General features: G+C 36.0%; 2 protein-coding genes across 3 annotated transcripts in view; one reads left to right on the top strand and one right to left on the bottom strand.

Annotated features, from left to right (window-relative positions):
* ARHGEF33 (Rho guanine nucleotide exchange factor 33) overlaps positions 1-26,747 on the top strand; it is a 113,811-nt gene that overhangs the window by 74,631 nt on the left and 12,433 nt on the right. The window lies entirely within an intron of this gene.
* SOS1 (SOS Ras/Rac guanine nucleotide exchange factor 1) overlaps positions 4,006-26,747 on the bottom strand; it is a 152,499-nt gene continuing 129,757 nt past the window's right edge. The window contains exons 18-23 of one of the 2 annotated variants that reach the window (XM_036873665.1): positions 18,989-19,161; positions 18,664-18,780; positions 17,146-17,410; positions 11,744-11,788; positions 9,894-10,012; positions 4,006-8,969 (exon numbers count right to left, since the gene is read on the bottom strand). In XM_036873665.1, the coding sequence (XP_036729560.1) occupies positions 8,478-8,969; positions 9,894-10,012; positions 11,744-11,788; positions 17,146-17,410; positions 18,664-18,780; positions 18,989-19,161 (1,211 nt within the window). In that variant the 3' untranslated portion in view covers positions 4,006-8,477. The remainder of the gene's footprint in view (positions 8,970-9,893; positions 10,013-11,743; positions 11,789-17,145; positions 17,411-18,663; positions 18,781-18,988; positions 19,162-26,747) is intronic. The other variant, XM_036873666.1, reaches the window with a different exon arrangement.

Raw genomic sequence — 26,747 nt, 5'->3', positions numbered from 1 at the left:
CTTGGGTTACAGAAAACTGATAGTTCATGAAAACCCAAATGATTCCTTTTGAATTATTTAATTTACCATCTGTGACCTTTGCTATTATATATAGTAAGATTTGGATTAAAAATATGCATATATACATGATCAGTGTTTTTTATAATAAAGTGGTAAAATTGACTGTATATGCTACATAATCAATTGCATGCACTTAGAAACATGATAATATGAATGTCTTACATTAAGTTGTGTAATAAAATTAAGTCTAGTTTTCAGACTAGACTTTCTCTTGAAATATCACCATTAATAACTTTCTTCCTGAGCCTCTGGGGACACTTGGGATTTAACTTATCCTGAGAGCTGATTTCACTTAAAGATGTGCATGCCCCACTCAGCCTGTGAGCATTCGAATATCTATGCAGAGGCCAGTGGATCTCACATGGTAGAGAGAGGATGACGGAAAAACGAGTGAGAGATAGTTTTTCAAAAAGGGAAACAGATTAAAAAAAGGTTGAGAAAATTGATGGAGAGACCCCGCTATATTTTAAGGGAAAAATTTAGAAATTGATGTGTGACACTAGACTAAGTTTTAAACACAAGAACATAAGGATGTGCTGTAAGCAGTGCAGAAAATATCGTTTTGGGAAATTGTCAGACATTCAAAATAGTCAATATTTTTGTACCTAAACCAAATAACTTATTTTCCAAAATTTATTGTTGCTTTCAAAGAGCTTAGTGTACAATCTTTAATGTTATCAAACTTATTAAATATCTATAGAGATATTTTTATTCCTTCTTCTTGCCTCATTGCCTCCAGAGATAGCAGCATTCAATGCTCTAATTCTTAGCAGGAAGACTGAATGTGTTGTTTCTTCCTCATTTACGTAAACCTGTTCATCTGAAGACTGTGGGATCTACGTGAAGGACTGCTGTGGATCCCATCTGTGTTTCTAAGTGTGTTGTTTCCACTTAACACTAGATCGCATCCCCTCTTCTCATCATCACATTTTCCTTTTCAACTGGTGCAAACCCTTCAGCATACAAACAGGCTCTTATTTCTTTCATTTTAAGCAAAAGAAACCTTCTCTTGATGGTTCTAACTCTGTCTCAGTTCACGGCTTCCTTTTATGTAAAACCTGAAAGAGCAAACTGCTCCACTTCTCTCCTCCCATTCCTCATTAAACTCACTCCACCCACAGCACTCCCCTGACCACTCTTGTCAAGGGCATTGGTGATTTTCACCCTTGCTAAATGAACAGTCCATTCTTAGTCATTTTACTCCCCCATCAAATAGCATTTGAGGCACTGATCACTTCCTTCTTCGGAAATATCAATAATTTCTTTACTAGGCCTCAAGGATGCAACAGGCTCCTGGTTTTCTCCTTCATTCCTTCCTGGTCTATTTGTTCGGGAGTGAGGAGGCTCTCTCCTCCTTTTAAGGTTACAAAGCCCCAGGGCTCTTTGCTTAGATCTCTTCTTTTTCCAGTCTGTACTCATTTCTTTGGTGATCTTATCTGGACTGCTGGCTTTAAAATATGATCTTTATGAAAGTGACTCCCAATTTTATATCTTCAACCCCTAACTCTCTCCCAAACTCCAGACTCACATCTCCAGCTGCCTCCTTGGCACCTCTCAGGTGTCTTATATATTTATTGAACTTAACATGTCCAAGCCTGCTTCAACCAAATCTTCCCCACCTCCGTTAATGGTAACTTTGTCCTTCCAGTTGCTCAGGCCCCTAATCTGGAAGTTATCCTTGACAATTCTGTTAAACCCAACATCCAGTCTATCAGTGACCTCTTCTCACCACCTCCTCTGCTGTCACCCTGGCCAATCTGCCTTCTATTGGACCAGCTTCCCTAGTCCCACTCTTAACCCCGAATCATTCTGAACACTGCAGCCAGAGTGATCATGTTAAAATGTAAATCAGATCATGTCACTTCTCTGCTCAAACCCTCTAAGGGCTCTATTTCTCTCAAACAGAAGCTAAAGTCATTATGAGTGATCTGGACCCATTAAACCTCTGACGGCACCTCCTGCTCACTCACAGTCATTCCTCTCCAGACACAAGTAGCTTCGCTATTCCTCAGATATATTAAGTATGCTCCTGCCTCTGGGGTTTTGAATTGACTGTTCCCTGTGACTTCACATATTCTTTTCCTAGATACATGCATGTCTCATTCCTGCACCTCCTTCAAGTCTTTACTCGTATGTCCCCTTCTCCATGAGGCTGACTCTCACCATCCTGGTTAGGTGTCACTTCCCCTGCCCCTACATTCACAGTCACCCTGTCCTGCCTGCTTTTTTGTTCATAGCAGTTACAACATTCTAACATATATCTATTTGTTCTTATTACTTATTGTCTGCATTTCCTCACTAGATTATTAATCCCACGATACGGATTTTTGTCTGTTTTGTTCATTGCTATATTCCTAACATCAAAACTGTACCTGAAACAATAAATATTTGTTGAATAGTCAGATGGGCCCTTAACAAATGCTTATAACTAAGGTCACTCAAAACCAATTTAAGTGTAAACATCAAAGGAAGCTGTATGGTAAAGAATCAAATTATGGGAACTTTAGGATGAACCATCAACCTCTTAAAAGATATCTAAAAGCAGGCAAACTCTGAAAACATATGCCTCATAACTTTAGTTATTATTAAGCACTCACTCTGTGAAAGGCACTGGGTTTTATACATATTACCTTTAAACCTCACAACAGTCCCAAAGAGTAGATCTGTTGACCTCAAATATTGATGAAGAAACACAGACTCAGATTATTTAAATAACTTCTCCCAAGTCACACATCTAGTAAGTCACGGAACCAGAATGTGAACACAGGAATGTGATTCCAAAGCACATGCTTGTTGTACTCCTCCACAACAGTTTTTCCTTTTCTAGATGAGTCATGAAGGTAGAGAAACCAGCTTCTAAAAATGGGCTGTAGTTTTCTTCTTGCCAATAAGAATCAAGAGCCCTAAAATAGTAGAATGGCTATAAACTGCTTTTTTGGAATTGTACTCTACCAAAGCCCTCCTTGCTAACATGCATCTGTCTGCAAAAAGGTAGGCTCTGCTGGTGGCTGAACCCTAGAGTCTTAAGTGCCCTGCATCTGTGATGAGCTAGTGACTAAAATAAGTAAAAAAAAAACAAACCACCTGGTTAAAATTCAAAAGAAGTGATGTTTCAAGAGCAAATGTGGAATCAGGTCGGACTAATCAATATTAATGTTATTTTCCTATAGCTTTTAAATTGATTATCTAGAATATACTCAATAATACATACTTGGATTTCACAGTGGCCTACAAATGGAATTTGTACAAACTGATGATTTTGTGTCTTTAAACCAGGGGTGAAAAAAAAAAACCCACAACAATGAATTTTGACTATTCCTGAAAGCAGTCCTCCAAATGCCAGGAATCAAAGTTGAGTCAGTGGTCTCAATCACTGACTGTCACATGATGTTGGCTAAGTCATCTCACTTACTTCAATTTTAAAATAAGGGTATTAGATCTCTTAAGGATTCATCAGTTTTCACGTTCTGTAGTTCACCATGAATGACCTCATATTTGCATAATTCTTTACAGTGTACAACTGTAAGCTGTATCTTTTTATGCCAAACCTAGAAAGAACTGCTGAATGTCAGGCTGCCATGTTTCAGCAGGTCTCAGCAAAACCTGCCTGTCGAGGAACTGTGGTATCTTAAAACTTCTTTTATGGAATACAAATGCCTCAGCCCTCCTCTGCAGCTTCATCCAGGTGACACCCAAGGTCACTAAAGTACTAATTTTCATCCCAAGGGCCTCCCACTCACTACAATCATAGAGCTTGATACAGAAGGAAGTATTCAACTTCTTTTATAATACTGTGATACAGGAAGAAGCGCCTCCAAAGCAAGACCATGATTAAGAGCAAACTATTTCTATGGAAAGTATGAGCTAAAATGAGAATCACTAATGACATTAAAATATTGCCTTCTAAAATAAATACATGCAAAAATAATACACTTGTGGGCTATGTAAGGCATTTTTTTTTTTTTATTATTTTTCGGTTTGTCTTAGTAATGCCAGAAAAATAACAGCCGTTATTTTCACTTTAAATGCAAACCAAATACTGCTGCACACAGAGTACAAAGATTACCTACGAACATGGTTAGGTACAAAGGCCATATTAGATGTATAGACCAAACTTTGTTTTTACATCAAAGTAAGACTGACAGCAATTTTTTGGACAATTATTTTAGCAAATAACCGTGCTACTAAACAAAGGCAAATACACATATATATACATAAACACGTTTCAACTGAAATTATTCGTGTCACTTGGACAAACAAAGGCTTCTTCTCTGGTGTGTTTCACCAGATATTTGCACCCCAAAGTCCCCTGCCCTGATCCCGCCCCCAAATGCTGACTTGATCTGAAGAAAAAAATCAGAGATGTTCTTAATTAAAGGCACATTTGGCAGCTACGGAAAGTGGCATGCATCTGGCACAGGTGCACTCTCCCTATAAAGCCACACCACATGTGACTTCCATCCACTATGCATCTTGTTTCTTTGAGTGGTAGTCCAATGTGATCCACCTTTAGCTAACTTGCTTTATAATTTTGCAGCAATTGGCTACTTAATGCACTATTTTCATTAAAGGCAAAAGGGAAATTTGCTCACAGTTGACAGAAAATGCACTTTATGGTGTCAAAAATGGAAAATAAGGCATGAAATTTACAAAACAAGTTACAAGTGCTTTTGTTTAGATTTATCATAGACTTCATGCTTTTCTTAACTAGCGCTCAAAATATTTCATTGGCTCATGTATAAGGAATTTTGAAATGATTTTAAAAGTAATGAGATGTTTCAAAAGAAAAATACTGAATAAATAAACTAAGTCATCACTTTCCCTTATAAATAATTTTACTGCATAATTCTTTCAGACAAACTGGTATTAACCCTGTGACGCTTATTTTACTGGTAAAGATTTATGTGCAACACAATAGGACCTACACTTGTACGACAGTCATACAATATAGGTTAAAAGAATAAGTGAACCTACCTATAGCAGCAGAATACCGAGAAATAAATGGTTAAATTTTTCTTTCTGAATCTGGAGGGAAAAAAAAAGGTTTTCCTCAATATGTATAACACTAATAAATTGAGACACCTCCCCCCATTTCCATTATCTGTTTTGCTGAGCCACTTAAAACTCTGAATTTAAGCTGTCATGAAAGGACAAATGATGAGGTACATGACTAACGTGAGCTAAATTTGAGAATTAAGACAAGATTGTGATCATAGATACCAACTAATTTTTGGTTTGGGTAATTTTTGATGTACGAAAAAACACATTAAGGAATTCAGAACCATAATATAGCCTCCAACTGAAATAGTACTGGTTCACTACACTGTTCTGTTAATTGGAGTATAATTAGCGTGGCATGCTCCTTGCTAAATTCAGATACATTAAAACATTCTTGAGTTGTTAGAGCACAGTAACCTACTAAACACATAATTTAATACCCAACAACCTTTAATTAAGCAAACATTTGACGTTTGTACATTTCCTGATAATTTGTAGTCTTAAAATACATTTGGATATCTGGGAAGAGTAAATAACCTGTCTTTCAATAAATTTAGAAACATATACTTATCTTTTCCTGTTTTTAAAAGTACTTAGATGTGAAAAGCCTCCCTTTCTATTATATTGGTTATCAGCCCATTTAGGTAAATTCAGCCTTGAAATATTTTCTTCATTTTGTGATCCAAAGATAATGAAACATCTAAGAGCACTTCCATTTCTAAAAGAAACGTTCCATATTTTGGACCATGATTTAGGAAAAGTCACGCTGCATTGACTGTCTTGTAATGTCCTGAATTCAAAAGCAGAATTTTGTGGTGATGCATTTGTCTTCTCAGCCACTTCCTGTCCCTGGAAATTTTAGTTACTACAAAGAATAAGTTTGCCAGCTAGCTAATGTTTCACATGTGAAGAAGGCAAGGATACAGTTTTCTCAACTCCATTTAAGGGCATCCAACTGGAATTTTTCTAATCAGTTACCACTGCAGAAAATATTTTTACCCAAATTTTACACTTCAGAATAAAAATATCCTCTATCCACAATGCATGTAAAGCTGATGCACAGTGAAGCGGTCGCCTAGAACCACGAGGGTAGAAGAATGCTTCCCTTTGGGAGAAGTATGATTAGAACTTCAAATCTGAGTTTTTTTTCTTTATACAATCAGGCAGGTTGAAAAGAGGTTATTACCTTGTTGAAGGCTAACACACTGGCCAGAGAGATACTGAATGGGCTCCAATGGGACTTTTCTCAGGTTCTCATTTGGAGTGGGGCTGGGGTAATTAAAAAGAGAAGTGCACATAAGACATATAAAGGGAAATCCTAGGGACGATGCGGCTGGTCTAATAAAAAGTCATGGAAATTCTGGAATGTGTATTATGATTAATTGTAGCAGCACTAATAAGTAGGCTTAGATAAATACTTGTTGAATGAATGGTCTTATGGACACTTTGCATACAAGAGGAGATCTGAAATTAATTTGGGGGGAGACTTTTAAAAGGAGACATTTTACAAAGAGAAAAGTGACTACCATAATAGGAATGGTACAAATATTAGAAAAAAATAATTCAACTCTAACAAATAAATAAAGTATATGACAGGATGGACTGCTTAATGATGATGCAACCAACACTCTGGTCTTAAAGGACTATATATTGTACTACTGTGATGTACATTTAATGCTCTAATAAATATCACAGAAAATTATTAAAGTACTAGGTTTCCACCATGAGGCAGCACTTCTAAAAATGTCTCTAATGGCATGGTTAACAGAATTGCTGAAATGTTGCTTCATTATTCAGAGGACACATGCATATACTGATGAACTGAGGACTCTCTAAGGATGGAATACTGCACACTTCACAGATACTATAGTGGAGATTAATAACACTTTTTCTCTTCAACAAGTTGCATGCATTTCAATCACAGTATTTGTTAGACTCAGAAGATCAGTACATAGGCTTAATGAATAATCCATATTATGATATTAATGATGTAGGTAGATGTTCTATTACGAGTAGTTTCGAAAGAGCAAAGACCTCAAGCAAGGTAGAATGTTTAATATAAACTTTAACAGACTGTACACATGTTACCTAGGAAATTAAAAACCTTACAAAGCTCTGCTTAAAAGATACCCATCCTATTCTAACCAAATATTTTCCTACATGCCAAACTGCAACTTTAGATCATTCTTTAAGATGAATACATACATCCAGAACTAGAAACCAAGGCGTACCACAATACGTGCTTTTATGCTTAGTGTTTGTGTGTGTGTTTCAACTGAAAGAAATAAGAATCAACCATTTTCTCATATAATAATTTAATATATGCCAGCCAAACAAAGTATTTGTATCTTTATTCAATTAAATTAAAACAGACCTGCCAGGTATATTATATAACATTCACTATATACACATGATTTAGGCAATGCAAGGTAATTCTAGATATGCTGACCACTCAACTATTAGTAAAACATGAACGGTGTCAGCGATACCCAGCAAGGACTCCCTTCACACTGGGTGACTGCGTTTCCATAGTGTGGTTAGAGGGGCAGCTACAAGCCATGACATGGGTTACCAGTAAACTTCTGTGGGAAAAGGGGGGGAAAATGACAATCTAGCATAGATTAACAGTCTCCTAAATGTAAATCATATACTTGACAGTTACATTGTTTTAAAAGTTCTTCTGTCGTTGTTAATGACACAAAACTTCTCTTGTTTGAAGGCAACACCACCACATTTTGTTTGTGTAGGGAGGGTGGGTAGGGGAATGCTCTTAAAACCGGTATAATTATTCTTAAAAAAAAAAAAAAAAAGTACCTCTTTGGTGAAGCCTCGGTACCCATTCAATTCACTGTAATAATCTGTAAACAGGACTGTAGTACAGTGCTGGGCCTTGATTCCAACAAGGTCAGGTACCACAGCCTTTCCTCACAGTCCTCTGAATGATTTTTAAGAAAATATTCTAAAGTAGGACAAATAAAAGCAAAGGAAAACAAAGGAGGATTTGAAGATCCCTGTTTAAGATTTCTTTTTAAAAAGTGCATAATATTTTGAATTACAAAAAGTGTCATCATGTGGGCCTGCTGGACACTAGACTGTGTTTTTCATCCCTTTAATGATAAACATCACTTCACAAAAAGAGGACTCCTGCCTACTGGCTGGAAAAAGTTCCCTTTACTTGATTTTCAGGTGCAATCAGTTGTCCACTTCCTCTAGATCAGTCTTTCCATATTCTAAACGAACACCATTTTCACTTTATAATTACATCTAGGTTAAAATTCATTGTCTTATACTGCATCTTGAAGTAGAGTCGTTAGTGTTTGGAGTTCTCATTTTAACTCCTCAGTGCTGGCACGTTCAGTGCATCCATTGCCAGCAATGGATGTGGGGCCAGGACAACGTACATCCTGGTGTAGTGGAACTCAGGACGAATGGGCATTCTCCAACAGCGGTGGTCCATCGCTGTGCATGGATGGGTGTGTATGCTCCCTTTTGTAAGTTTTCGGAGGGAGTTTAGGGATATGTTGAGAAGTGCTTTGTCGTGGAGGAACAGGAGGCCCAGCAATGGAATGAAGGTCCACTTCTTGTGTCAGTGGTGGTGATGGCAGATGCCTTCTTGTGCCGTGAGGAGAAGGTGTTTGAGGCGGAGGTGGTGTAAAGGGGGAAGGGCTGTTTGGGAAGAAGGCATTACTATGGTCACTTTTTTTGCCCAAAGGGGGAGGTTGGAGATGTAGTGGTGAGCTTGAGAAAACATCAGGTGTCCTCACGGGTTCTCGTGGAGGTAATAAGGGAGGGCTTTCAGGAGGATCTGATATAGAGGTCCGGTCTGATACTGAATATCGTGGTGAATAGGCTTTTGATGTGGGTTGCCTAGGAGGAATTGCTGGGGGGCTGTCCAAATGCTTAGACATGATCTAACATAAATGGGAAAAAAAAAGACATTTATTAATAATTTAATTTATGTAGCACCATGAATATATTAAGAATTAAGCTGGGGTTTTCAAATATGCTATTGGAAGAACCCTAGATGTGGATCAGGTCGTTTTGCCATGTTTTAAATTGGAGGTTACGGCAGTTCATTCATTAAAAAAATTATTTTTCCCTCAGTGTTAAGTTTTTATTTTTCTCAAAATTTTGTTATTTGCTACTGCTTACCTATTATTGAATCTAATATAAGATCATTTCCATTTAACATAAATTACCTGTCAACTTTACAATTTTAAACTTACTATATTAACATTTCATGCTATTCTGCAAAGAGTGTCTTGACTTGCCCAGGTGCTCTGCTCTCTGGACACTTTGAGAACACTGAATCACGTTAATAACTGGCAAAAAAAGAAATTCAAAGAGGTAGAAAAAATAGCTATTAGCCTTTAAGGTCTCTTCTGACCCAGAATTGTCATGAAAATCCCACTTAAAAGCATGTCACATTCACCTATTAAGGGCTCAGATAGGTAATATTTAGCACTAAGATACCATTTCATTTAAAATGTGCTTTCATATAAAGCTTCAGACCTCTTTCCTTCTCTCTCTTGTATCTTTTAAAGAACTGCTTGAGACTGCATTACTCTTACATTATAGGTTAAACTTTTTTCTTGACAGTACCCATAGTTTAGATTTACAAGGGTTTTGAAAACCTACCAAAAAACTGCTTTCAGAAGAAAGGAAATAAATATTACTGCATCGTAAATCCATACTTAATCCTTGTTTAAACTTTATTAAGCCCAAATACTCTGAGTATTAACCTAATTCAGTTAGAACTAAACCAGACACAAGCAATTGATTATAATGTAACTGTAATGATTCCAGTTTCCAGATAACAAGATTTTCTACTTTACCTTAGATGGCGAAGATTCCGCTGGGGCAGATTCTGGTCGTCTTCGTGGAGGAACAGGAGGGGGGACAGGCACTTCATCAGTGCTCTTGGTTAAACTTATAGATGATACTGAAGCAGATCCTGTAGGATGTTAAATTTTTTGAAAAGTTCACAGGAATTTTATTTCATCTATCAATCCTGAAAAGACTTGGAAACTGCTTATATTTATTAAAAGAAATGTACAGAAGTATCAAAAGCAGTTCAATAACTCAACAACCAATAGTATTTCCTTTATTAAAGCAAACTGCTATAAAAGCATGCAGAAATTTCTTAGCAGAATTTTCAGAAAAAAAGCTGCCTAAGATATTCTGTTATTATGTTTCTTGAACAAAATAACATTCCCACTGTTAATCTATTACTGGAATTTTTTATTTGGATCTGAGTCTCAGATTTCTGGGAGAGACAGCAAACTATTAAAAAACCTTTGGAATGGTAATTTTTGTTAAGCTTTGTTGATGGGCTCATTTTTTCCTCTGACTTTATTAGTACAGAATTTTCTTGCCTTCACTGGATAGTCCTTGGGGATAGTTTCTGATCTTAACCACTCTCTCCAGTGTCTCTCCCAGCAATCCCCTCAAAGGGTGCCAGGGAGAGAATCTAGTGTCTGGGGGAGGGGTCTCTCCTCAGTGTGCTTAGATATTGTTCTCCTTGGCAGGAAAGCAAAGTCAGGTTCATCATACTCTAATCCAAAAATTTTCATTGTGATGGAGGTATTTAAGATGACTGAGGCAGTGCTGATAATAAAAACAGAAATTACGCTAGAATCTGGTGAACCTGATTTAGGAATAAGTTGATAAACTGGCACCAAAAAGGTAATAAGTAAAGCCTCTAACTGTAACATATCTTACAGACATTTATAATGACAAGGACTTAATATAGGCATATAAATAATTACACTTTGAAAAACATTTATGTAAGTTGTTAACTAGTTTATCAGCACAATGAAAAAGATATGAAAAAACACTTAAATGGTCGTTCAAAATTATATTTGGCAGGTTCTTTTTCTCCTTTAAACGTTGACAGTTTTTATTTTGCCAATTAAATGTTATAACAATATAGAACTTAAAAAGAGTATTTTGTGTATTGATATTATTTAAATGAACAACATTTTGATCACCTACCTTTTTTCTTAAGAGACTATGTAAGTTAATTTAGCTTATAAGAATATTTTCCATTGTACACGTTCTGAAATCATTTGTATGAAGAACAACAAAAAACAATCTATTAGCTTAAAATTTATAGAACAGTTTGGTGAATTGTTAGTTTACTTTAAAATTAAAAGCAAATACCTACATTGGAACTTTATTTTGCTTATCAGTGATGAATACTTAGATTATATAATACAGATAGGTACAATGATAAGATAGCTGTTCTAAAGTCAAATAATAGTCATTTGTCTACCATCTGTGCTGCTCCCAGGCTAAGTATATTTTGTGACTTAGACACTGCATGTAGCTGCCAACGTTCTCATATGCGCATGCATGCTCTTGCTTTTTTTTAAAAGTTGAGCATTAAAATATGTTTAGAACTCCAGAGTTGGAAATGAGAAATGGTTAAATGTGGAAGCCACCCATATAGTAATGTTCTTTCAAAAGAGAAAAAAGATTTTACAAAAAGCATGAAAAATATGTAAGTTTAAGCAAATCATTTATGATCAAAAGATAGCACAAGTGAAGGCCTCACTTCTAAGATGCTGCAAAGCAAGGTACCAATACTGCCAGACCCAAGAAGAGTTTTAGCAGGAAAGGTTACATTTGGTTTAATCTATAAAGCCAAAGCGAAAATTATGAGTCTTAAACCAAATATACTAACTTGGGCCATGGGGCAGTGTAACTTGGATAAAGACGGTATCGCTGCCTGTGAAAGGAAACAAGAAAAAGTATATATTTTTTCTTTCATTGATATATTCAAAACTCATCTGTAAAAATTTATTTATGATAGAAATGTTATTTTTGTCATTCTACTTTTAAAGAATGGTAGAACAGTTTAGCAAAAGCTCATTACTACTTACTTTTGAGAAAGATAAAGAATTAAACTGCATTAATATCATTGGGAATTTTCAAGATTCCTTTTAGATTCACTACTTGATGTCATAATAATTAAATGAAAAGCATTCATGAGAAAACTATATACAATATCCTGTATATTAGAGAAAGACTTTCAAAAAATGTATAAACCCAATGTGAGCAAAGAATTCAGTTGGACCTACAGAAATATGTCATTTACTAAGGATTATTTTGAAAAACCAAACTTGTGAAAATAAGTAGGAAATAATAAATTTATGTTACAAAAATTGAAACATAAAAGGAAATTTCTTACTACTATAATTATTATATACTTTTGGAAATGTTCTTGGGGCGTATGTTCATCACAAAATAACTACAGCTTTGGATATTACAAACAAGCTTGAAAGTGATATAGCTTTTTTCCTTCTATATTTTTAAACACTTAAAAAAAATCATTAAACAGTTTTGGTGCTTAGACACATTTTATATAGGAAACTCTCTGATAATTTTTGAATGTCTAATTTCAGCAACACTAGCCCCAAGAGCATTAAAGTAGAAAAACTGAGACAAAGGCTAGAAGATCTATACTGCTTCTAAATCAATATAGGTGTTTAGGTTACACTGCCTCATATTACCAACATACTGAACAGATAATATCCAAGAGACTAAAGCAATACCTATAGCACTAGACTGAGCTGATTTTTAAAAATTCAGGTTTGTCTCATTTTTGCACAATAGGCAATCACTCACATAATTAGGGCTGTTGTTTTTCTAGCTTCTTTGCTCAGAATGAGGATAATTTTACGTCCCAGGTTCAGTGGGCGGAATTATTAATTTGATCGCTTATACAGATACAGTGTTCTTATTTCCCAGACAGCTCCAATTTCAAATAATCTATCCTATTACCTCCTTTCCATATGTACTGATATTTATTTGGAGGCTATGGTTACTAAGGGTAGCAATCCAGCTAATTCTAATAAGTTAGCTCTCAAAAGATTAAAATTCATTTTTACACTTTGATATTAAATAGTGCTGCTACTGTGTCAAAGATTCTGTTTACTAAAAATTAGATTCTCTTCACTAACATAATAGGGGTTAAAGGGAGTATCTGCTCTAGTGTTTACTACTTATGTATTTTCCACTTTTCTTGGAAAGGAAATAAATATGCCTTCTGGAGATAAGCCTCAAGAACATGGTCGTATACTTAGTACAATACAGGAATAAAATCAAAAGACAAAGCTCATGACAGTTACCAACTGCAGGCTTTCAGAAAGAATGATTACACCTATGCATACACACTTGTGCACGCAGATGTAGACTTGGCTTTGATCATATTTATATATAGCACAGGCTTAGATTCATGTGTAAACTTGGGGCACTTTTCTGATTTGTCACTTCAAACTGATTGCTTGGTCTTACTGCCTGGAAAATGCTATTTAAAAACTCTCAGAATTAAACATTATATATATATCAAGAAATATATACTAGGAATTCTTGTCAGCTAGGTACTGAACAAATTTATTGATAATGACTTAGGAGTGAAACCCAATTAATCAAAAAGTAGTATCAATTTGTTAAATACAAATCCCAAACAACAGATCAGTGGTTCTCCATTGGGGCTGCACATTAGACCCTGCTAGGGAGCTTTTAAAAAATACTGATGCCCACGTGCCAATGCCAGTCTAACTCAAGCGTGGGCTGGACATATAGGTATTTTTTAAAGCTCCCCAGGGGATTGTAATGTCCAACCAGGGTTGAAACCACTGTTGAAAATAATCTCCAATTTATAATTGAGTCATTCTTGGAATAGGAATAAGCATTTTCCTATAGAAAAAAATTATATAAATCATGAATAACTTCTTAAACTCACAATAGCCTGTTAAATGCAAGTGTATGAAATCAGAAACTAATCACTTATAATAACCTTCTCTGAAGAAAAGCCTTGCATTCCAGCTTCAAATGCTTGGAATACATTTTTTCTTGCTAAAGCTTTCCCTACTAAGGGATGGGGCTAAAGCTCATCTGCAGCACACAGACCAGGCCAGACCTATGGCTTCCTTTTATGACCAGGCAACCTTCAAACAGGAAGGTACCAAGAGCACTTCATCCTCCTCCCTCCATGCTGTAGCCACAGGTGCAAAGCTGGGTGGTCTCTCCCCTTTTCCCGGCCACTGGCATCATCACCTCAGAGGTGGACCTGGCCAGGGTAAGGTGTGGAGCAGGGTTCTGAATGTGAGGATGTATGTAGCAGCAGTAGGTAGGTGGCCAGTTTCCTTCCCTCTCTGTCTTCACCATAAAGCTTTCCATGACCATTTGTGCCCACTCTGTGGTCATCTTTGTGTAAACTTCTACAGCATTAATGTCTTTGCCACTCATTTAGCATTTTGCTAATAAATTAGCACTTATACATCTTCTCTGGTGAAGCCTGCAATCTTACTGAGAGATGAAAAAAAATCATAGTACAAACAGAATCAAGCACTTAACAATGGTTAAGCATTTAACTATGATTTTCTTTGTACTATGATTATTTTTTTAACATCTCAGTAAGATTGCAAGCCCTAACAGAAAAGGTGTGTCACTGCTTAGCAAGAAATGAGATATGCAACAGATACTGGCTGAAAAAATTAATCTTTGTTTTTAAAGTAAGTTATTTTTGGAAAAAAAACTATAAGAAGCAAAAAAAGAACTACTATAACTGATCAAAAATTCTAGTCAAACTCTGCCTTTTGAAAAACGTAAGCAATGGAACTTTTTGCCTCTTTGTATGGAGTGGAATATGTTCAGATGACTTAAGAATGTAGGTACAGCAGCTCTTTCCTGCCAGGCCCTGAGGGAAGCAAGGAAGTAGGTATTCACTCTAGTGGCAACACAGTGAGTACCAGGTTGGACGTGCCGCTGACCCCCCACCCCCCCGCCCCATAACATTAGCAGATCTGTTAAGCAGAGTGGGGGTCAAAAGCAGATGAGGACCTTTAATATACATAGACCACTAATGAACTTTAAGTAAGGAACTAACTGAGCATACAGATGGTTTTATATTATACTGGCTTACTTAATTTCAAAATCAGTTATTTTCAATTTTTACTAAGAACAAAGGGAGTAGTAATAGGGGTTTTCTTTTTCACAAAGGAAGAGAAATTGAAAAAATCTTCAGGGCTAAGATTACAAAGCCTAAGGTTTCTCCACTTGTCTAGCTATTTTTAGTTAATATTCTTCCACTGTCACATATGACAAAGCACTGATCCAGAGCACTGCATTCCAAAATGATTCCCTTTTCCCTGTTTGACTAATAATTTAAAGATTTAGCACTAGTAGGGAATGTAGTAGGCTTATCTCCGGTTTCTCTACATCTTCCATTTTTAGCTACTTAAACTAAGAGAAATAGAATTCGCAATTGATGACCTTCATGTGATTTCAATAATTCACTCATGGGAATCTTTATAATATAGATCACAGCCAACTGCTCTTGGAAAAACACCCTTCAAAAAGTTAAAAGGGTCACAATAAACAAGGATTTTAAGTCAGGTATACTGTGAAAAGTGCTGGTTTTATTTTATTACTTAATTTAGGAGGCTGACAAGTTGGGGAAAATAAATGGGAATTTTTTTAACCTGGTGTTTATTTGAACTTATAAAAAATATCTGATAGCCTACTACGTGCATAACATGACTTCATAATCCTCAGTAGCCAAACAAGGCCAAGGTGTGGTAATTCTTAAAACAAATACACTTTAGGTGGTAAAAAGATAAGACAAACTGCTGGGTAACTACAAATATATATACAACACGGGAATAAATAACAGAATTCTGGACCAAATCTCAAAATAATATACCTCCAAAGAATAATTTTTTTTAAGTTAGATTCTCTGAGTTGGAAGAAATCTTAAAAATCTAGTTTAATCCCCAGAAGGCACAGAAAAAGTATTTGATGGAAAATCAGAAAGCTCACTAGCAGACTGGGATGACAAACTAGGATTCCTAACTCCTACGTCAGTGCTTCTCAACCTCCTCCCGAATAATAATGTCATGCTGCCTCTCACTATTGGATTCTATAACATCAAATATTAGGGCAGAACTTGAACTGTACACTGAGCTAGGACAGCCAATGGGAAGAGCATGTGGAAATGGTTGTGAGAGGGTTAAAGCCGACTGGATTCAAACTCTGATTTGATAATGAACAAATGAAAAAAGGTTGTGGGTTCTTAGTAGAGCTTTAAAGCTCCACATGAAATTGATAAAAAAATTAATGGAAGCATGGTGCTCTAGATATAAAAGGTAGCCTCTTCAAAGGGCTAGGGCTGGGCTGTACAGTTTGGCACCCATTAGCCACATGTGGTTGTTAAGCATTTGAATGTGGCTAGTCCAAATTGAGATGTGCTGTAAGTGTAAAACACATACTGCATTTTGAAGATTTAGAACCAAAAAAGAGATTGTAAAATGTCTCAGTAAATTTTTATACTGATTTCATATTGAAATGACAACATTCTGCATATGCTGGGTTAAATAAAATATATTACTAAAACTAATTTCACCTAATTCTTTTTGCTTTTTTAAAATGTGGCTAAAGATCATTTAAAGTTACACATGTGGTTCACATTATATTTCTATTGGACAGCACTGACTTAGAACTAGGAAAGGGATAAGCAACAGTATGCAGTCTGTGAGATTTGTGTGGCTGGGCTTGAAAGCATAGGAGTGTATTAGCAGGCGCTAGATACCACCTGCTGGATGGTGTAGACTGAAAAAGGGTTAAGTAGGAGTTCGAATTCGATACATTGCAAAATTAGAAACTACAGAGTTTGGCTGGAAAGAAACCAGGTACTGAGCAGTATTCAAATATAATTTTGGAGGCAGCATTTAAAGTATCAGATTGACATTCCATGCAGATTTTAGGAGTTATCTTTGTTTCCTCTGGAAGTCAGAGATGCATTTTAAATTCACCCATTGAAAACAAATGCTCAAATGAGACTTCAATTACCAATTTCATCACCAGGCCTATCTGTAAAGTATAATACATTTAAAGAAGGCTGTTCTAACAGATAAGCTGCTGGAGTTTAGAATTTATTTTATATTTCTATAATAACAGCTTTTGAAATGGTATTTGATTTATCTACAGATTTACAAAAAATATATATATACAGATTCCTTTTTATCTCTAGCACGCATAATACTAACAATTACTTAAAGCACTTAAAACTTGAGCACCTACTTGAGTGAAAAGGGCTTGAATGATCAGAGTCAAATACGCTGCAAACATCTGTGGTACTAGAAGCACCAGAAGCAGGAGGAGGTGTTAACGGTGTTCTTGGAGAATTTGGTGCAGATGCTGTACTTTCCGTTTCACTTTCAGGGATCCTACTATAACTAATTTTCCTTGGCTCTTGCTGCAGAGGTGTGGGATGTCTCATAGTACCTGGTCTTGGGTTTGATGGACGAACACCAGGAGATTTTAGGGGATAGCTATATTTTTTTGGCTGTAGACATATCAAAAGAAACATAACACTTACAACACCATAATGGAAAAGAAGGTTCTTCTATAAATGCTTGGTAAAATTCGATTAGTATCTAGGAAAACCACAAAGCACTAATAAAGATGTTACGTAATGATTCAAATCAAAGTGTCCAAGATGAAGAGTTGACACCCCATTTCCACAAAGCCTTGGCTGTCTAAATTATTAGGGAATTAATTTCTTTAAATAACTGAGTCTTAGTCCTATAAATACCAGAGTATTTGTTATTTTAATATTTTTGATGGAAATCTTTCTAAGATATGGTGTATATTTCTCTGGCTTTTTAGACTATGCTGAACTAATTCAACCTTGGTAGAAAAGCCAGGATCATTGTTATAAACTATGATAGCCTACTATGCTGTAATACAGTGATGCCATCAGGATCATTTGAGCTATTTACAAATGCATTAAACTGAGTTTTCATCTGTTTATGTTAGTTTTATGGCATTTTTTTTTCTTACAGAGTGATCATTTCTCAATGATATCAGTGTGTCTCACTGGAGCAGACTATATAGCTATTTCCAATTTGCTGTTTTTAATCCATCTTTTAAAAAACTGTTTTAGGCCTTGAGAAATTTTCTTGGGAGGTAGTTTCATAAGCTTTGGTACACAGACATTATGAGATTTATCTTCGTTACTTAGAAGCCATTTATGTTTACTCCTTGATTCTTGACTTTCTTATGAATAAGAGAGATTATATTCAGAACAGTGAGATGATGATACTGTACATAAATTTGGCCAGGCACTTACTAGTAATAAGAAAGAATGGAAACTTTATTTCACCCCCAGAAACGTATCTTTAGCCAAGCCTGTTATTTTTATGGCTAATGATTCATGGTTAAAAGTTCTCATAAGTCATTATTTTTTTTAAAAAGTCATAAGTACATATATTTATTATAAGTGAATTAGTATAAATTATCAAATTTCCTGCCCTTAATATAAATACTGAATAACATTTTTTGTTAAGTTGGCCATATTTGCCCAACTTCTTCATCTATCATATTAGGATTTATTCACATTAATACTAGTGCCCATTTACCTGGAACTAAGTGGAATAATCCTGAGCATGTTTATTAAGCACTTATTCACTATTTTTATCCATTATGTGTGCACGTCATCTCTAAATGCCTTTATAGAAAACTATAAACCACCAGATATAGATGACAACTGTAAAAAATATATAAATGTAAAAGAAATATAAATGTATGAATGCTTACAAATCTTGGGAGAGGCTTAGGGTTTCGTGGTTCTATTTCTAGGGATTTGTTGAAAAGATAATCTGTAAATTCTTTTTCCATACTATTTCCCATTGGATTCAAGTTTTCAAAGAACCTCTAAAATAGATGCAAAGAAAAACAATTATTAATATTAAATAATTTAAATTCAGTTTAAAGTTCATGAAAATAATTTAAGAAAACATTTAACGTAAGAAAATTGGAATGATTTAAGTTTTATTTTCCTTTTTCTCCGAAATAAACCTGCCTCTTATCAGGTGGTTATAAACTTAATCAGAAATATGTGTCCTCAAATAATTCAACTTACTTTGATATCTGATTCTACTCGTAAACAATAAGGCTGATTTTGGTACTGCTGGATCTCGCCTGTTATTTCTGCTACTTTCCTCCTTTTGCTAAAGTTTATAAGCTCTTTTCCATGCCTTTTTAGGACCTCAGGGTTGCCTTCTTCTGTTTTCAAGATATTAGTTAGATAAATTCCTAGAAGAGATAATAAATTATTTCAAGGATAAAAATGGAAAAGGCTAGTTTTTTTCTTTCTCAGTAATTATAGGTATATTACACTGTACCATCTCAACCATCATAACCAAAGAATTAAGGCACAAATTTCCATTCTATGAAAAACAACAAACTAAGTAAATATCAAGAGAAAGATTTTTATAAGTATCAAATTCTTCTGTGACTTAAGTTCTATAAATACCCAGGAAAAAGGGAGACCAAGTTTAACAAAATTAATAGATTTTCAGGAGCAATAACCAATTTTCCACCCCCCACACCCATATGTTATTTAACGTAAGTCATGGTTTTGTTAAAGGAACTTTAAGAATAACCCATCACTATTAACACATATTTTTGGCAAAACAGGAAAACGTCAAATTTAGGGGATCATATTTTCTGCTTACTCAGTTCTTGAGGCCCCCAAGAGGTTGTTAGGCTTTGTAATTCAGAGGTAGTACTGTTTGGATAGGCTGACTCATGAAAATGTGGGCGGATGTGCAAGCCTATCAAACACAGGACTGCATATGATTTATGTATATTCTGGTCTTCAGTACTTCTAGAATTACGTCAACCTGGTAAGGGAGCTCCTGTTTCCCCATCACTGCAGTTTGTGCACTGGATGAGGAGGAGAATGAACAAAATAGCAGGCATTTTAGTTCCTTTCGGTTCTAGCATAAAGGTTCTGGAGCCAGCTCTGCTGCTTTCTACTCTTGTGATCTTGTGCAAGTTGCTTAGCCTTGGTTTGCTCATCTCTAAAATGAGGACAGCAGGGTTGCTGTGAGAAATAAATGAGTAAATTTATGTACAGGCTTAGAACAGGGCCTGACAAAAGTAGATGCTTAATTAGCGATGGTTGGGACTGTTGATGCTGCTGTTGCTGTTCTTGCCCTGTCCTATTTCTGCCTTTTCCTCTAAAGTACTGACTATGATGCTTTGGGAAAAAAAAAAGTGTGAATATCTGAGTTCATTCGCTCAGTACACATTTGCTGAGTCTCTGCTGTACGCCAAGCACTGCATTAGGTACTGCAGGTACAAAGGTGAACAAGACACACAGTTCCTGACTTCAAGGAGTTCAGAGTTTTGAACGTGGGCTACTACAGTACCATTTGGTAAGTGCTATATTAATTAGTACTAATGCATAAGATGCTATGAGAGCACAAACAAGATGTGCCTAACTCTGCCTTGAGCTGTTGGGAGTAGCAGAAGCATCACAGATTAAAATATGCTTAAAGTAAGTCTCAAAAAATGAATATAAGTTTAATAAGCAGAATAAGATAGAGGGGCATTCTAAGCAAAGAAGCTACGTGTTTGAAGGCACTGGTTTTTGTGAAGCTTGGAGGCATACTCAGAAATGGCTAGACTTTAGGCGTTTGGTCTGTGGGGTGGAGGAAGAGTGGCAGGAAATGAGGATAGGCTGCAAGGAATCAGTAGTTCTAATCCCTTCCCCATCACTGCAGGTTAGCCACTGGATGAGAAGAGGGATGAACAAAGCAACAGGCACTTTAGTTCTAATCATAGATTAGTGGTTCTAAATGGTTTTGTGGTAGAGGCAAACTTTTTTTTTTTTTTTTTTGGCTGCACTGCACTGCTTGTGGGATTTCACTTCCCCGACCAGGGATCGAACCCAGGCCCTCGGCGGTGAAAGTGCAGAGTCCCAACCACTGGACCGCCAGGGAATTCCCGAGGCAAACTTTTATTTATTTATTTATTTTTTTCTTTTTTATAGCTACTTTATTTATTTATTTTTATTTTATTTTTGGCTGTGTTGGGTCTTCGGTTCATGCGAGGGCTTTCTCTAGTTGAGGCAAGTGGGGGCCACTCTTCATCGCGGTGCGGGGACCGCTCTTCATCGCGGTGCGCGGGCCTTTCACTATCGCGGCCCCTCCCGTCGCGGGGCACAGGCTCCAGACGCGCAGGCTCAGTAGCTGTGGCTCACGGGCCCAGCTGCTCCGTGGCATGTGGGATCTTCCCAGACCAGGGCTCGAACCCGTGTCCCCTGCATTAGCAGGCAGATTCTCAACCACTGCGCCACCAGGGAAGCCCTAGGCAAACTTTTAAATACGAGAATATGTGACTACGTTCTTGGCAAGATTAAATAACTCAAAATCAATAGTGAACAGTTAGCAATAATGAAACATGATAGACATCAATGCCTGTTTGGTTCTAGAAAGCATCCAGTTATTCAGTGTTAGTTACTTGGCTATTTCTCAGCACCTAGGCTACTCTTGATTATATATTCATCATACAAATGGACCATGTGTTCTAGTAAGCAGAGGCTCTTTTATTTTCCACATCTGCCTGTCACTGGCTCTTTTACTTGCAGTTGGTTATATTCTCCTCTACACTAAGTTGCATGATCCCCTTAGCTCAATGTTCAGTCTGACAAACGTCCGTGACAGTACACATATTTAATGGGAGCCAAAATTAACTTTCCATATTGGCCACAAATTGATGGCCCAACTGTGAAGAGTTTGTGGGTAGTAGCACCCGTACAGGGTCACAAAGAGCCTTTTGAAAAGAGCTTAGCTTTTATCCAGTAGGTAATTAGGAGACGATTAGCATCTTTACATTCTAGAATGATTACTCTGGTTGTACTGTGAAGCTAGATGGGTTAGAAGGAGTTAAGACTAGAAGCAGGAAGCTCAGTTAACAGAGGAAAAGTCATCTTGGTGAGATGATGAGGGCTACCTTAGGGCCCACAGGGATAGAGTGGAATGCATGAATATCTAAGAGGTAAATGCCACAAGAACTGATTAAGTGGTTTGGGCAGAGGGTAGGCACAGTGGGAAGGAAGACTCTCACCTTTGTGCTTGAGGGACTGACTGGGTGGTGATGTAATGACTGACCCGGGGAACATGGGGATAATAAATTGTGGGATATTGTAGGTGTTAAAAGTATACTTGAAAGAAGTTGTGAAAATGCTTACAAGTAGCATTTTGGGAGAGTTCAGGATAAAATTTGGAATTATTTTATGACAAATTAACGGCTAGTTAAAAGGAGAACAAATAATTAAAGAGGTGGTGTTCAAACTTTGTTGATCATAAACTACATCAGTAAAAAAATGTTTAAGCATGCACGCTCTCTCTCTCTGTGTATATGTATAATAAAAAATGTAGTGCAAATATGTACATAGACGTGAATATTATAAACTGTGAAAGCTTAATTTTTTTTAAAAAGATCATTTTACATACCCTGCTCTAGGGACAGCTGTTCTAGGGAGAGGAAAAGCAGAGCATTATGACAAATGATGAAGAGGGGTGAGGTTTCACCTCTTTGCTGACACCCTTCCCAAGCTTTTCAGGAAGAAGTGGCTGCTCAGGGCTCACAGAGCACTCTGTCCACACTCTGATTTACACGTTTCTGCAGTACAGTGTTATATTTACTACACAGCACTGTCATTTACTTTTCTGCTCTTTCAAGGGAGCTTATTGAGTATAAGACTATGTTTTCCTTGTCTCTCTATTCTCAACACCTAGCCCTGGGCCTGGCACATCTAGGCATTCAACAGATATTTCTGAATGAATAAAAGCAGCACATTATTTCAGAATAGAAAAGAAAGCATTTGCAGCCTAGACCAGGATACAAGAGACATACAGTCAATTCTAAAATGGCGGGAAAGCAAGAGTGGAGATGAAACAAACTGACAAGAAACAGAAGGAGGACACAAGATTAGAGCAGTGTGAAAGGAAAGAGCAAAGCTGATGTTACAGGCTTGGAGTTATGTGCAGAGAGGTGAGACTCGATTGAGGTAGAAATCTACATCCTTTTACCTGAGAGGAAATGTTAGTTTGCCTATACATATTCATTCTACCTATGAGTAGAACCTTGTAGTGTATGGAGAAAAATTGGGAAATAGACCAGTAGCCTGGCATAGCCTTGGAAGGAGAAATTGCCTGACTTTTATTATTCTGTAAATAGTGCAGTGCCAGCAAAAAATCTGAGTAAGAGTTCTGCTAAGATGATAGAGAAAGTAAAAGTGTCAGATACTACCCATGAGCCTCCTATAGAGAGGGAAAAAATCCAGTATCCAGAATTAAGGATAAGAATCTAGAAGAAGTTTCTGTAATTGACCATACAGATGAAATGGAACTAAGCAGCAGCAATAATATCTACCTATTGGGTCAGAACCATGAAAGGCTACCTGGCTAACCTTTAGCTTGGAAATAGCAAAAATCTCCTAGAGCAGCAGAACTGACCAGGGACTTAATAATCAGGAAGATAAGGAGAAATGGGTAGGAAGGCTGGCAGGCAGGCTGTCTGTACCTATCAAACCACCTACACGTTTGCAATCACTCACTAAATCATATGGCTCACTTTAAAACACAATGGAATGCTACTCTAAATACAGGTCTGAAATTTCCTTTTTTCACTTAACAACATGTTAACGAAAATCAATTACGTTAGTTCATAAAGATCTGAAAGAGAATACAGTTCAGTTTGTATGAATAAATGCCCACCAATCAGGTGATATAATGGAGTAGCAGGGGCCAAACATGAGTCCAGTGAACAGGCCCTGTGGTTTCATTTCATCTCTGTGTAACAGGGGCCATAGGATATCATGAGTAGCATGACTATAAGTTCAGTGAGTGTATTGAGTGACTATGATATTTTGCTTTTTTCTAAGCACCTGACATAGCCCCTGATATTTAGTGGTACTCAAGAAATATTTGTTGACAGGTTGAATGAAATGAACATCAGACTGGGGTCCTTCCCAGGCTCCCTTCTATGAACTGGCACCATAGTTACCACACTTAAAAGTAAATGCATAGACTTCAATGTTTTATCAGAAAGAGAAAATAAATGAACTCAACAGTTTTATCAAGAATTTAGGGGGAAAAATCCTCAGAAAACGGAATAAATTAACAATGATAAAAAGTAATACATGACATAAAAACTATAAAATCAGAGAGAATAACTGTTTCAACTTTTATTGTTTGGAAGAAAAATGCAGTGAAACAAACAAGTAAAAATAGAAACAGAAAAACATATTGCAAATAAGAGCAATTTTAAAAGTAGCATTTTTATAGACAATGCTAGTACTTTTAAAATACTGAAATGAGACAACTGTGTGGCAAACAAAACTGAAATAGAAAAAAAATTAAGGAAGAAATGAAAATGTTATTATAGAATTACATACTACAAAAGAGTCTAGGCCCAGATGATTTTTCTGTTGGAATATTTCAAAGTTTAAAGGCTAGATCATTTCATGATACTCTGGAATAGAATAAGATGGAAAGCTGCTTAACTCATGTTACAAAGTAAATATAACCATAATAAAAGCTGATAAATATAGAACAAGAAGAAAAACCACAAACCAATCTCATTTATAAAGATGGATGCAAAAATCCTGAATAAAATGATAATGAATAGAATTCATTTGTATATTTAAAAGATTAATCCACCATGAATAAAAAAGGCTTAATGTTGGTTAACAGAAAGGTTCAGTATTAGCAAACCTATAATTTTAATTTGCTAAATAAGAAAAATCATTTTGCTCTCACTAAGACAGCACACTATAAAGGTAAATGTATACTGCCAACAAAAACACCGAAGATAACTATGAAAAGAAATTGTCTTAACATAATAAACAGCATCGAATCAAGCAAATAGCAAAATTATACCTATCCCTGCTGAAACAGAGATGAAAACAGAACTTCTTGTTTTTATTACTGTTTAACCTTTGTTTGGGAAGTTGTGACTAATGCTGTAAGGCCTAACACAGAAATAAAATCAAAAGAAGAGACACTATTGTTATCGGTAGACATGATTAAATATCTAGAAAATCCCAGGAAATTAATAATTCTTGGAATTAAGGGAAATTGACTATTAAAAAATGAATACCATTCATGATCAAAAATACATAGGAAAAAGCTAATTATCATAAATGTTCTTTCCAAATTAATTGATAGATTATTCCAACTGTATTTTGGGGAATCACTCCCCCTCCCCAGTTCATTTGGAAAAATAAAGAGACAAAATTGACAAAGAAAATACTGAAGAAACATTGACAAACCAATCTTATTATATATGAAAATATTATAAATATTAAGCAGGATTTCTTTCTTTCTTTCTTTCTTTTTTTGTGGCCGAGCTATGTGGCTTGTGAGATCTTAGCTCCCCGACCAGTGATCGAACCCCGGCCCACGGCAGTGAGAGCACCAAGTCCTAACCACTAGACCGCCAGGCAAGTCCCTAAAGCAGGATTTCTTACCCTTGGCACTACTGACCTCTTAAACTAGATATTTCTTTGTTGTGCGGGCTGTCCTGTGCACTGCAGGCTGTTAGCAACATTCCTGTCCCCTACTGACTAGAGGCCTCTAGCACCCCCCAACTCGAACAACAAAAAATGCCTCTAGACATTGCTGAATGTTCCTTGGGGGACAAAAATCGCCCTGGTTGAGAATCACTGATTATAAAGTGCCAATCATTAAGACTGGGGCACTAGCATAAGAAGTTAATGGGATGAACCTAGAGATTATCATACTAAGTGAAGTTAGACAGAGAAAGACAAATATATGATATCACTCACATGTGGAATCTAATTTTAAAAAAAGATACAAATGAACTTATTTACAAAACAGAAACAGACTTACAGAAATCGAAAACAAACTTATGGTTACCAAAAGGGAAATGCTGGGGGGAGGGATAAATCAGGAGCTTGAGATGAACACACACACACACTACTATATATGACAGATAACCAACAAGGACCTACTGTATAGCACAGGGAACTCTACTCAATATTCTGTGATAATCTATATGAGAAAAGAATCTAAAAAAGAATGAATATATATATAGGTATAACTGAATCACTTTGCTGTACACCTGAAACTAATATAACATTGTAAATCAACTGTACTCCAATAAAATAAAAATAAAATAAAATAAAAAGAAGTTAATGGGAAACAATATTTTTTAAAGAAGGAGGTACCATATGTAAATGGGGATGAAGAAGACTTATTCAATAAACCTGGGTCAACAAATAAACAATTTGGTCGAGAAACAAATTTGAATATTTCATATATCTAAAAGAGACTTCAATTTGATTGAAGAGTTAAATATAATTTTAAAAGTCAAATCATAAAGCTAGGAGAAAATATGACTGAATGTTAAGTTACTAGACTGGAAGAACTTTCTACGGTTAGAAACAATAGAAATCATAATGGGAAAAATGGACAGATTACAGAATTTTAAAAATACTGTATTTCAAAGAATAACAACTAAAAGGCAGACTGGTAAAATATCTAGCTCAAGAAATATCCAGCTAGATATAAATTATCTAGTTAGATTGGCTAGCTAGCTCAAGAAAATATGCTCAAATACATAAAAAAGGTATAAACATGAAGATATTCATTATAACATTATTTAGGAAAGCAAAAAAGCTGGAAACAACATATGCGTCAGGTCATAGGGTAACAGTTTAATAAACTGTCATACCAACTTTAAAGAACATCATGTAGCCATTAGAAATGGTAATTATGAAGACTAATAAAACACAACAATATATCTGGGATATGGTAAGTGAAAAAAGTAAACAATGTGTACCTGTCACACAATTACAACTATAT

This window comes from Balaenoptera musculus, chromosome 13 (genome assembly GCF_009873245.2).
Source record: "Balaenoptera musculus isolate JJ_BM4_2016_0621 chromosome 13, mBalMus1.pri.v3, whole genome shotgun sequence".
NCBI classification, from domain to species: Eukaryota; Metazoa; Chordata; class Mammalia; order Artiodactyla; family Balaenopteridae; genus Balaenoptera; species Balaenoptera musculus.
This window is presented reverse-complemented; position numbering and strand designations above follow the sequence as displayed.